Source organism: Ciona intestinalis, chromosome 9 (genome assembly GCF_000224145.3).
Source record: "Ciona intestinalis chromosome 9, KH, whole genome shotgun sequence".
Lineage (NCBI taxonomy): Eukaryota > Metazoa > Chordata > Ascidiacea > Phlebobranchia > Cionidae > Ciona > Ciona intestinalis.
The window spans coordinates 3,745,297-3,757,962 of NC_020174.2; the positions used below are offsets into that span (position 1 = coordinate 3,745,297).

Below are 12,666 nucleotides of genomic sequence, written 5' to 3' on the forward strand. Positions count from 1 at the left end.
TGGGAGTTGTTAGAATACGGTTTTATAATTCTTTAAATGTTTATTGCTTACTATAGATTCGGGCGAGAAAATAGAATAAACATGTGTCCCATCTTCCCCCACACTACTATATACTTTGTTTCACTCAACTCGTTAATAACGCTGTATACTCTGTCGGTATAGTGTCGATACGGTATCATTTAATTCACATTTTGACGTTACGCTTGTTTGTTCACTATATCTATAATTTACCACCGGCTTATAACAGACAAACAAAACTCACTTTAATACAAACAAAGCAAGTTAGGTCTGTTGTACGCCTACCTTATAATAAATATCTCTCGGGGCTATATGCTAAAATAGATTTAGCACGTAAAAATTTGCATGTAAGGATAATCGTTGTAAAATTGTCAATCGTTACTGTTTAGTGCAACATTAAATTAAAACATTAAGAGAGTAGAGTTATAATGAATACGTACCAATTGACTTGATTGATGAGGAACATTTAAAAAGATATTGCAGATTGCAAAAAACGTTTGTGTCACTTGGCATACACAATTTTTAACGTATGTTTTCTACTCGAAACCGTATATATGATAACATGTTTGCTCAGTAATCATCTGTCAATTTACTGAGATACATAAATATTAAGTAGACCATGGATACATGTAGTATTATATGGAATGTCCAGTCTTTCGAATCTGTTTGTATATGCTAAATTATAGCGCCGCAGGCTTATAGTGCATTTTTAGCATAAGATTAATATTGTTAATATAGCGACACTAGTGTATTTCGTACTGTCACGGTTCGACGAACCGGTGTAGATTCCGTGGTAAACCATCTGTAAACTGAGTTAAAACTGGCGCACATTGCTGCAGTTAATGATTACCCAGTCAGATTTTAGAAGTATATAGAAAATTAGGTAAGATGGTGCTGACACGTCCTAATGATTTGCCTTTGCCAAGTGTAGGCTACAGCAGTTACTATCTTCCGATACTAAAGGGCTTCGGAGAGAATATAGCTCTGGTAAGCGCTGGATAAATATATAGCTATAGATCTACAAAGCTTTCTTTGAATGTAACTTACTTTATCCACGCGTGGCTGGAAAACAACAGTCGTTATAACACGAATGTTCGATTTCATAGCTTACGAGTTACCTTAATGTTACTTTGGAAAAAATGTTTTTTAGGGATTTTTTGTCTGGTAATAAATTTGGACAACCCATTTGTGACCTCTGGGTTAGAGGCGTATAGGCGCGCTATAACCACTATACCACGACACTGGTACATATACTTTCAACACTTTATTCTATTTTATCAAAGATAATATTTAACAGGGTTCATTCAGCATGTCTATAAATGTAACATCTTTATTTGATGACAACCATTTTGACCAAGATGAATATTATGATGACCAAATCACATTACCCGACATTACATTTTTTAACTTTAGGTTGATATTGGAAACGAAGAAGCAAGCTACACTTTCTCACAAGTACATGACAACTCAATCAAATATGCAAACCTACTAATAAAGTTAGGTATTGGCAACGGAGATGTTATTGCTCTCTGCTGTGGAAACTGCGCAGAGTATTTAATGCTATTATTAGCTGCTGCTGAATTGGGTGTGAGTGTTACAACCTGTAATCCAAAACACACACAAAGTAAGTATTCATCAGAACCGCGCTCAACCTAAAATTGCGATATTAAAAAAGTACATATAGAAGGGTGGCGGAAGACGGGACACTTTTATCACATAATTCTAATGTCCTGTTTTTTTGAACAATTAACAACAGTCTATATGGGAGTCGTGAGGATACGGTTTTATAATTTTTACCTGTTCTTTGTTTACTACTAAATGGGACGAGAAAACACAATGAAAAAGTATCCCATCTTTCCCCACTCTACTATTTGTCTATTTATATGGTAATTGACATACTGTAATATATGATGCTCTATACGTGAACCAGTTCTATAATATATCATATACATTAGAAGGGTTTAAATTCGTTCGGAAACTAAATAAACAGTCGTTATATAATTCCGGTAATTGGTTATTTAATTTCCCGGCCGGTGGCAACGTGCGGGTTAACACGCTCACCTGAAGCGCAAAGTTGACGGGTTCGAGGCTCGATGCTGCTACCATAGTGCGCGTGTGTGCTTCCTTGAGCAAGCACGGTAAATGCTTCAGCAGTCCCTCATTGTCGATTAAGTTGTGAGCTAAATAAAACAAAAATGAAAAATTTCCAAAAATATATTTACCCAAAAAGTTATATACCGACTGTCGTTGTCCCGTGACGCAGTTATAAATAAGTTGTTTTTATTTATCATTTAAACTTCCAGGTGAAATGATTCATCAGTTCAATGTTGTTGCACCAAAACTTGTAATTGCCGATTCAAATATCGTGGAAAAACTGGAGCATGTTTCAGAAGCTGTAACTGCCATCAAGGTTATTAACAACTGTTCCCAATGTTTGGTGCATTAAAGATTAAACGTGGTAGTGCATATCTGAGAGCTATTCCTATAAAACATAACAGTTGCGTTATAACGACTCATAATAAATCGGCCGCACAAGAATAAGTAAGTTACATTCGTTCATATTGAATGTTTTGCAGAAAATAGCGACGCTTGGAAAACATGAGAAATATATCTGCTTACGGCAATCATTAAATCAAGAATCTTCTGTGAAAGGTAGAAATAACTATTAACTATGGTAGGGCGGGGAAAGATGGGACACACAAGGAACATTCAAAGATTTATTAAACCGTATCCTCTCGGCTTCCATAGACCGTTGGTAATTGTTTAAAACCTGATCAGGATATTATGTGCTCAAGGTGTCCCATCTTCCCCCACCCTAATATATATACATATAAAGTATTGTTATCATAAAACAGTTTTTGATTACTCCCAAATGCGACGAGAAAATAGAATGAAAACATGTCCAATCTTACCCCAACCTCCAACAGCCCCTGCTGTTTTTAAATAACAACTCGGTATAGAGGCATCTAAAGTGGCTCTGCTTGTTTTTAGAGTACGTTCCAGTGACGTCCAAACGAGACATTAGCAATACACCTTTTGTTCTCCCGTTTTCTAGCGGGACCACTGGAAAACCAAAAGCAGTTCAACATTCTCAAGCTATATATACTGCATACACCTTGCTATGGTCGTAAGTATATAAACTTCATTTAGCAAGCGATATAGCAATATTTTTACATGCGCTATATGCCTAATAAAGTGTTTGTTAGTCATATAGTAAAAACATCACTTCACAAAGTTACAAACGTGGCAATTCGTAAGCGGGCACGAGGTGTATGAAAAAGAACAGCTGCGTTGTGACGAATAACGTTTTCCCGTCATGCGAAGATTAAGTATTTATCATATATGTTCACCCTTTGTATTCTGTGTGAGTTAATTGTTTATAATTACATCCAGAGCCACATTAAAGCTTCCCAACCACGGAATATGTTATTGCATTGTACCAATGTTTCATATGTTTGGAATGGTCACATCTCTCAGCGCTATCACGCAAGGCTGTAAACTCATAGTTGGGACTAAATTTGAAGCTTCGAGCAGCCTTGCCGCAATAGAAAAGTACAAGGTACATCAGTGTACGTTAATGTGTGGACATTTATAAGTATGATTTGACTCTAGATTACACACGCCCCTCTTGTACCACCAATGGTGATTGCGTTTTCAAAAGAAAACTTGCAAAAGTACGATTTGTCGTCCATGGAATACATTCTGTCTGCAGCAGCCCCTTTGCCAGTAAAAGTTGGTGACAACTTGAGGGAGCTTTGGAAAACCGTCAAGATAAACCAATGTTGTTGGACCCGCAAGCTTTACTGTCGAACTTAATTGTTTGCTTATACAGGTTATGGGATGAGTGAAGCCGCGCCACTGTCAGGTTGTCTGGAGCCGGACTGTCCAAAAGAATCAGTTGGTCGTTTAGCGTTTAATTTGCAAGTGAAGGTAATATAGCCTATATAGGCTTGTCATATTTTTTGGACTGTTATATTGACACATGAATGCAGGTTGTAGATGTTAAGACTGGCAAAGAACTGGGTCCGAATCTAGACGGAGAGTTACGGTACAAGGGGCCTCAGGTAAGCTACAGCATACAAACTTTTCTTAACGGTATAAAGTCCACCAAACTAACATTGCTTTAATGTGTCCTTTAGGTATTTATGGGCTATTACAATGCTCCAGAAGCGACAAGGAACAGTTTTGATGAAGACAATTGGTTTCGGAGTGGAGATATTGGGCACTATGACGAAAGAGGTTACATTTATATTGTAGATCGGTTGAAAGACTTGATCAAATATAAAGGATTTCAGGTGAAGAAACATATAATACCGATGTTTTAACGACTGTTGTTACCCCGCAACGCTAAAATAAATTAGTCAAACTCATTGCTCTTAACAAAAGTTAAACCCAGTTCGTTTATTTTGCTGTTTAAACGACAGGTATCACCGGCCGAGATAGAACGCGTTCTATTTGAAAACCCTAAAATTGCTGACGCAGCAGTATTTGGAGTGCCTGATAATGAAGCGGGAGAACTTCCGAGAGCTTTTATAGTAAAGAGGAAGGAATCTCTGACCGCCTCAGAGGTGCACGAGTATTTAAAAGGTAAAACGTTTAACTTTTCACATATAGTAGTGTATGTTGGGTAGGGATACTAAATGCACCCCAAACTCCATATTTCCTAATGTTGTTTTAAAATTTAAACACTTACTAACCCATTTTTACAGTCGCGAAAATGTAATTTCTTTACTACCAAATGAGAATAGAACATACAATAAAAAAATGTCCCATCTTAACCTATGCCCTAATATTTTTCATTATGTTAAAGCAATTTAATGCTGTTTTCCAACAGATCGCCTGTCAAGTTACAAGCAACTGCGTGGAGGTATTATCTTTCGAGATTCGATTCCGAAAGCACAGAGTGGGAAGGTTATCAGAAGGTCACTGCGGTCTGTTGAGAGTAAACTGTAGAAGTTGTGTGAATAATCAAAGTATTACTGTAAATACAAAAGTATGTGTACTGGTTTGGGTTATTTTCAGTATGTATAGTTTAGTTTAAGGCAGGTCAGGTTAAAAAACCTGATGTCTTGTAGATGGGTAAGGGGAAAAAATCTGATGTCTTGTAGCTGGTTTATTGTTCTTTGATAAAACAGCAAGACCAGGACAGTTGGACCAATTGTTATTACAAAAATGAAAGCTTTTTGGATTTTAATTTTAATTAAAAGTTAGGCACTTCTAACTGCACAGCATATTGTGTAGCGTAGCTGAATACACCCCATGGTCACTGCTAAGAAACTGTTAATAAAATATTGTTAGGGTAAGAAAGTCCACTGCGTTGTGATAAACTGAGTTGTATAGTTATAACTGTGAGGGACAGACGACTTATATCAACCAGCAATGAATAGAAGAGGCTTCTGTTCACAGACTAGAGTCAAATTATTTCTAACAGTTTCATAATTCCTGTAAAATACTAAAACAAACTTAGTTTTAAGAGCTGTGTGCTTGTACAGTTAGTAGCGGTAGATCAATAAACGTTTATTGCACAAGTGATCAACAATACACACTACATCTAAGCACGTCACACCAAGGAATAATTTGTTTACTACCAAAATTGTGCATAAAAATACCCAGTTTTGGCATAACCATAGGCGCCAAACCTGGGGTAGCGAGGTAGGCAGGCCTACCCTGTAATTTTCTACACTATATTAAATATTGAAACTAAATATCGATGGCAACAACGTTTTTGCCTCCCCTGCATTTTAAAAAGTTAGCGCCTAACTAAGGGCAGTACTAATCAAAATTGGGTAAATATTAGACTGCTAATACTGGTTCCCCATTTTTATTTTATTTTAGCTTCATAAACAGAGAGTCAAATTGAATTTTATAAAGTACCTAAAAATTAATGGATTGTTGTTAAACATGTTTTCATTCACTATATAAAGATATACTGATAGTAAGATAATTTACAGCACCCTATACAGGTGAGATGAAGTGTGTGGATCCAATAAAACATCATGACCTTTCTTGCAACCTGCGTGTAGTTTACAATGTTTTTAGCTGTTAACCAGTAAGACATACCATACACAATTGCTATATACACTCTGTGCTCATCATCAAGCTAAAAATGCTATTTTTAAAAATGTAAAAAAAGTTTAATTTTTTTCAAAACTTTTTTTACCTTAAATTTTGTAACTTTTTTTATATTAAAAAACAGTCACTAGATGGACTCACTGAGCTTCTTCTTCTAACAAAGTGAGGAAAGTCGGGACACGCATTGTTGATTCTGCTTGTTCCGCTGTACCGACCATGTGTATCAACGATTTTATGCCCACCCATGCAGAACGACCACTAATAAGGCGTTCAATCGAACATCGTTCTTCGGGAGTGAAAGCATCCAATAGCTGGGTGACATGAGAAAAAAGTTTGTAAAAATTTATAGGCATAACTTTATGGGTTATCGCAACTTTTAATTTAAAAAACTTTTTACTTGGAACACTTTAGCAAACCTTTTAAGGGGTGCTTAAGAAAATATCATCGCCACTTTTGAAACAGGAGTGACATGGTATGTTTTAGAACACTACTTTTACTCTTATAAATGGTTTTAGCCTGCTGCTAGTTGTATTCCTAAAACATCTAAAGCATACTGCTTTACCACATTATTCAATGATGTTTTCTGTGTTATTGACTATGAATTTAACTGTTATTTTAACAAAGTCACCTTATATTTCGCTTAAATACAAAAGTTATGATGCCTATGTCTGTGTGAGAATATGCTACATTTTTTGTGGTATATATATTTATACTTAAGTTGTTTTAACTTTAAATTAGAATAAAAAGATATTTATTTGGGTAGGCGATTGGTCAGTACCCTGTTCTTATGCAATAAAATATTTTTTTACAAAATATTTTTTTAAGGTTACTGCTCTCTCTGGCAAGGTAGAAGTATTTCTAAAATGAAATGAGACAACACCGTTCAGACCAGTGACCAACACCTTTATAATTACAATTTTACACTTCAAATCCTGGTTTAAAAATCCAAAGGAATATGAAATTGTAACATAACACTTTTATATTATGGATTGTACATTAGTGAATTATATGAAAGCATTTCTGTATTGATTTATAAAGAAACCTATCTAAATGTATTGATTACAATTTCCCTTGAGATACATTTCTGATTAAGAAATTTCAATGGAGCTTATTAAGAGATTTGAACCATATGGTTACATTTTATGCTGCTTTTCAAATGGGACTTGAATATAAGAGCAAATGTTAAAAAAAATCTTATGTAAATCGCTGATAAACCAAACTAAATCACACAAGTTTACATAATACTTTAGTAAAATGCAAGGATAGTTAGACATGCATTACTAGAGAACAAATTTGGTTCCTATATTTAATAATAAATACAGTGCAGAAAATTCAAGAGTCAGCCTGCCTACCCTGCCACCCCAGGTTTGGCGCCTATGCATAGTATAGCTATTACACTAACCAGCAAACACAAATTGTTTTTACCTCTAATGTTGTGGTAATATGCTGGGCCTTTGATAGGCATGGTACGTGTATATGCGAGCTGAAACATTTCTCCATTCCCATTTCATGCAGAAGATCTTTGTTACTGGAAGTCCCAATCACCAACAAGCGACGTTTCTATCATTAAAATAAAAAAAGATAAAAAAATTATTTCTGCAGCATAGAAAAACTTATAATTAATAATTATACCCTCCACCATGAAAAAAAAACATACCAAAATTCTACCATTTTTGTTATAATTATTAATATATTACCCTACACCTGAAAAAACATTACAAAATTCTACTATTTTTGTAATAACTTATAAATATTATTAATTACCCCTCGAAAAAAACATTACAAAAATTCATACCATTTCACCCCCAAAAAATTTTTTAAAAATTCATGCATTTTTGATTATTAAAAAAATCATTGTCCTTTTGAGTAGGGTAGCTTTTGAAGTTTAATAATTCATAACTAATTACTACAGCTCATAAAGTATGCATGAGGTTCATACTGATAGATTCCTAAAGATTTGACTTACCGGTGGTGGTAGGTTCTTAAATAAAACCATCAAGGCTTGTGTGACGGTGTTTGAAAATCGGGGACCAATCGGGTTATAATCTTAAAAAGGAAAATTATTTAGAAAACTTTCGAAATTAATTTTACCTATAGGCTATACATATAGTGAGGAATGAAATGCACATTTTATGTTCATTTATGTTCAATTTTAACCCATTTATCCTGTGCCCTGTGATCACTTTACCAAGTATTTAATTTTGCAGAGATATTTTCAATATTTTTATGATTTTCTTGGCTTTTCGACACCATAGACTCAGAGTGACCACTGGGTTGCAGCAATTTCCTTTAAGCATCTTGCCCAAGGCCATATATGCCCTTGGTAGTAACATACATAGTTTAATGTTTTTGGTGTTATACTAACTGTAGCAGTGTAATATGTTTAACACTGATATAAAAGTTAAAACAAAAAAGTAAAATAAAAAAAATTACAAAAAACTTAAATAATTTAGAATTAGACTAAAAAAAAATTAAAGAAATAATATCCAACAGTCAACCACTGGATTTTGTGATTAGAAAGACACTTAACTTCCAACGAACTCACTAATCTCTACAAACATAAATAATTCAAACCTCACCGATTAGCTTTTCAATATCGTCAATCACCACACAGCTGAGTTGTGACTTGTAAGCGTCGTCAAAAACTTTCTTCAAGTGTTGGCATTTCGCCGCTTCCGAGAAACCCACAAGCTCACCAGGAGAGCAGATCTTTAGAAATGGGAAGCCAGAATCAAGTGCAATCCTGGTAGCAAGAGCAGTTTTTCCACATCCAACTGCTCCAGTGATAAGCACGCTAACAAGAGGTGTCTTGTTGCTGTTTCGGACCTTTATAGAAAATTTTAGCCGTTATTTGGAAAACTTTATATAAATCATTATTTTAATGATATACAAATCAAAATTAATCATAATTTTAATGATGTACAAAAAGTAATTTTTAAATGTCCTTTGAAAAAGTATTTTTTATTGATTCTTTTTAACTGAGACAACCCAAAATGTTGAAAAAAATGATTTCTCACATAAATATACCTGGTTGACCAAAAGATCCCCGCTATCAAGTGCAGTTTGTACAGGTCGCCCCCACATAAGAACCCCGTTCCTCATAAAACGTTCAATGTCCTCTTCCTTAGCACCATACGCCTAACAAGGGAAATCAATATAAACATTCGAAACAACATGTATTGTGTTAGAGCAGAATCTTAGGTTTTAAAATCAAATGTAGGTAAAATGCAGCCGAAACAGAAGGTGTAAAAATATTTAGAGAAATATGTAACAAAAGAATTTTATGAAACTTTTTGTAGATTGATTTAAATATAAACCAAAATCATAAGTCTTAATAAAATGTAGGTAAAATGGACAAGGTGTAAAAATAATATAGAAACATGTAACAAAAAATTTTTACAAATCATTTTGTAAAGTGGTTTTTAATATAAACCAGAACCTTAGGTCTTAAATGCATGTAAACTGCACCTAATGCACAGGGTGTATTTGTATTATAAAACTATGCAACATACCTATTCTTAAAATATTCATACTGTGCTCCTAAATCTAAATAAACAGTGAGTCAAAATATTTTGTAATCTTACTGGTTTGATGTCGTTTTCCAACCCAGCCATAAAATCTGCCCGACAAACTTTCAATTCATCGATTGTGTCAAGATCAACTTCTACTTTACTCCCAGCCTTTCAATAAATCAATAAAATATCAATTTTAGTTTGAAATAGCGTTGTTTTTAGCAACATCATTAAAATTTGGAAAAGTATCGAAAGAGCTATTTTTAAAAGAAGTGCAATTTTAATCAATAAAGTACCCAATAATCAATGAGGTCTTTGTTTAAGGACTTTTCTGTGTTTTTAAAAAAGTCCTCCTAAATTTCGTTAAAAAAAATAATAACATGAAACCGAGGGTACTAAAAAGACTCGTCTAAGACAATATTAAAAAATCAACATTCAGAATAAGAATTTCAAGAATAAATTATGAAAAAAAATTATGAACTATATATATATTATATACCTTAGTATGCCTAACAAATGCACACGACTGTGCCGCACCCACAAGCCCAGCAAGTTCAGCACCACTAAAGTTCTTGGTGAGTTGCGCAATTTCGCGGAGGTTGACATCGTCATCAAGCATGTCTGAGCTTTTCATCTTTTCCGTATGGATGTTGAGGATCTCAAGTCTCCCGTTCTCGTCGGGAAGTCCTGGAAGCAGGGTTTAACAATGATCCAGACTGAATTTTCGTGCCACTTTTAAAAAAGTTGCTGTTTACCAAATTATAATTACTAAGTAATATAGCCATAGGCCTTAATAATATGTGTTATATTATTTAAAATTTGCAAACTATATATATATATATATATATATATATAGGGAACGCCTTTTAAAAGAACGTACCAATAAAAATCTAAACTTGTATATTAATACCTTTATTATATCACATTTGACCATCTCATTCTCTACCTATTTACAATTTTTAATTTTTTTTGTTGGTATGCCCCTCTGTCTTTGCTATTAATATAATGCAGAAAACAAGATTTTAAACCTATTTTTATAGTGAATTGCAAATACATCAGGCATACCGAACACAGCCCATCTGCATTGGAAAACCCTACACTAAACTGTTTAACAATGCAAGGTAATACACACACCAATTTTAACAGTGTACCAGGAATCGCAATATCATTTCACCCATGATTGAATATACACAATACAGCAACATTACCCACCTATTTCTTTCTTTACTTCTAGCCTTCCAGGTCTAAGCAAAGCATCGTCAATAAGATCCGGTCTGTTCGTCATACCTAAAAGTGAATTCGGATTTTTGTAACAAAATTAAAGTTTAAAATCCTTTTTTTTTTAATTTTAACAAAAAATAAAAAGTGAATTCGGATTTTTTGTAACAAAATTAAAGTATAAAATCTTTTTTTTTAATTTTAACAAAAAATATATTTTTTAGAGCAGGTAAAAGCTGTTTTTATTCACGGCTGATTTTTAATTTGGTAGCAAAACATACAATGTCACCCTTGTTGAAAAAGTCGAGACGGCAGGACTCCTCTGGCACTAACATTTACCAATGCCTGAGAACTGAAAGATACCATACACATTCAAGACTTTGTACACAATATATATAAGACTAAAGTCTCGTTATCCACAAAATTCTCACCAATGACCAGAATGTTGTTGAGTGGTTCCACTCCATCTATCTTCGAAAGCAGTTGGTTGACCACAGTATCGTGTACACCCGATGCACCAGACACACTCCCTCTTTGTTTACATATGGCATCAATTTCATCAAATATTATGATGTGTAGACCGCTGTTTATTCCAAGCTGGTAAAAGGTATTACACAATTATTGTTTAGAGTAGCTCTATTTTGTTATCTTGGCACTGAAGCCATTTTGTCACTATCAACCCTATTACTATTACTGCCACATGGTATATTACAAAAATAATGCAATCACTTTCAGTATGTTTTAGTTGTCTTTCAAAGCGTTTTGTTTATGTTTCATTCACCTAACATACTTTTATAGTGAGTCAAGTCATTTCTTAGTTCGATATGTAATAAACAAGTTTTACACCAAACTTAAAATATGTTTAGGACTTATGATTAAGGTATGATGTTAAAGTATGGGTCACTGGTGGAGTTTTTAGGCGTAAAACAGCATTACTGTAAAAACATAACTACTGTAATATACATAGTAAGACATGGGTCATTTTTTCATCCTCTTTTCTCATCTCATTTGGTAGTAAACAAAGAATATTTAAACAACAATATACCTGTATCCCTGCGACTCTTAAAGACTGTTGTTAATTGTTCAAAACAATATACTATGTCAGTAATATATAATATTACTTTAGCTAGCATGCAGTAAATAAGAAAATAAAAAAAACAAAAACAACAATGCTGCAATAAAAAAAATCACCTTTTTCTGTTCTTCTTCTGCAGCTTCGAACAACTTTCGAATATTCGATTCTGACTCTCCAACATATTTGTTCAAGATTTCAGGACCGTTTACAATCTAAAAAATGAAGCCAATGCTATGAATAAATATGAGTATATGACAATTGAATTGCTAGAAATACCCTGCATGAACATGATACAATATCAACATAGCAATCCTAGATTTGGTTTGTACATTTTTTAAAATAAAACTACATAAATATTAGAATATATAGATAATACAATGAATCAGTTAAGAAATGGGAAATAAAAACAAAACAGTTGTTGTTAAACCACGCTATAGGTAAAATTTTAAAATAACTAGAATAGTTGATTCGTTAATTCAGTGAAGAGATGGGAAATAAAAACAAAACGACAGTTGTTAAAACACGCTATAGGTAAAATACTAAAGGAAAATTATGCAAACCCAATTTTAAATAAAAATGTTTAAAAAAACTACTGTTAAGAAAAATACTTTAAAATAATATCATTCAGAACTTGATAAATTTTGCAGAAATGATAAAAATTCAAGCAAACAGGCAGTGGCGCAGCCAGAAAAAAAAAGGGGGGGGGGGGTTTAATGAAAAATTTTTTTTTTAAATTTGTCTTTGTTTAAAAGCGGGGGGGGGGGGGGGGGT

At 33.7% G+C, this 12,666-nt stretch overlaps 2 protein-coding genes across 2 annotated transcripts in view; one reads left to right on the plus strand and one right to left on the minus strand.

Annotated features, from left to right (window-relative positions):
- The first annotated feature begins 667 nt into the window (after positions 1-667).
- LOC100178317 (4-coumarate--CoA ligase 1-like) lies at positions 668-5,020 on the plus strand. The gene is made up of 12 exons (XM_018813175.2): positions 668-1,005; positions 1,432-1,642; positions 2,322-2,428; positions 2,595-2,670; positions 3,010-3,145; positions 3,412-3,577; positions 3,631-3,799; positions 3,851-3,948; positions 4,011-4,082; positions 4,158-4,313; positions 4,443-4,605; positions 4,853-5,020. The coding sequence occupies exons 1-12, from the start codon at positions 907-909 to the stop codon at positions 4,969-4,971; spliced, it is 1,572 nt and encodes a 523-aa protein (XP_018668720.1). The 5' UTR covers positions 668-906; the 3' UTR covers positions 4,972-5,020.
- A 494-nt stretch (positions 5,021-5,514) lies between these two features.
- LOC100180685 (vesicle-fusing ATPase) overlaps positions 5,515-12,666 on the minus strand; it is a 9,513-nt gene continuing 2,361 nt past the window's right edge. The window contains exons 7-17 of the mRNA XM_009861483.3: positions 12,012-12,107; positions 11,252-11,417; positions 10,815-10,889; positions 10,102-10,289; positions 9,675-9,770; positions 9,118-9,228; positions 8,670-8,916; positions 8,057-8,136; positions 7,516-7,650; positions 6,232-6,401; positions 5,515-6,031 (exon numbers count right to left, since the gene is read on the minus strand). Of these exons, the coding sequence (XP_009859785.1) occupies positions 6,013-6,031; positions 6,232-6,401; positions 7,516-7,650; positions 8,057-8,136; positions 8,670-8,916; positions 9,118-9,228; positions 9,675-9,770; positions 10,102-10,289; positions 10,815-10,889; positions 11,252-11,417; positions 12,012-12,107 (1,383 nt within the window). The 3' untranslated portion in view covers positions 5,515-6,012. The remainder of the gene's footprint in view (positions 6,032-6,231; positions 6,402-7,515; positions 7,651-8,056; positions 8,137-8,669; positions 8,917-9,117; positions 9,229-9,674; positions 9,771-10,101; positions 10,290-10,814; positions 10,890-11,251; positions 11,418-12,011; positions 12,108-12,666) is intronic.

Excerpts from the sequence above, each read along its gene's own strand:
- LOC100178317 (XM_018813175.2), top strand. The coding sequence starts at position 907 with ATGGTGCTGACACGTCCTAATGATTTGCCTTTGCCAAGTGTAGGCTAC. Across the intron at positions 1,006-1,431 it reads TCGGAGAGAATATAGCTCTG|GTTGATATTGGAAACGAAGA; the intron begins GTAAGCGCTGGA and ends TTTTAACTTTAG. Across the intron at positions 1,643-2,321 it reads TAATCCAAAACACACACAAA|GTGAAATGATTCATCAGTTC; the intron begins GTAAGTATTCAT and ends TTAAACTTCCAG.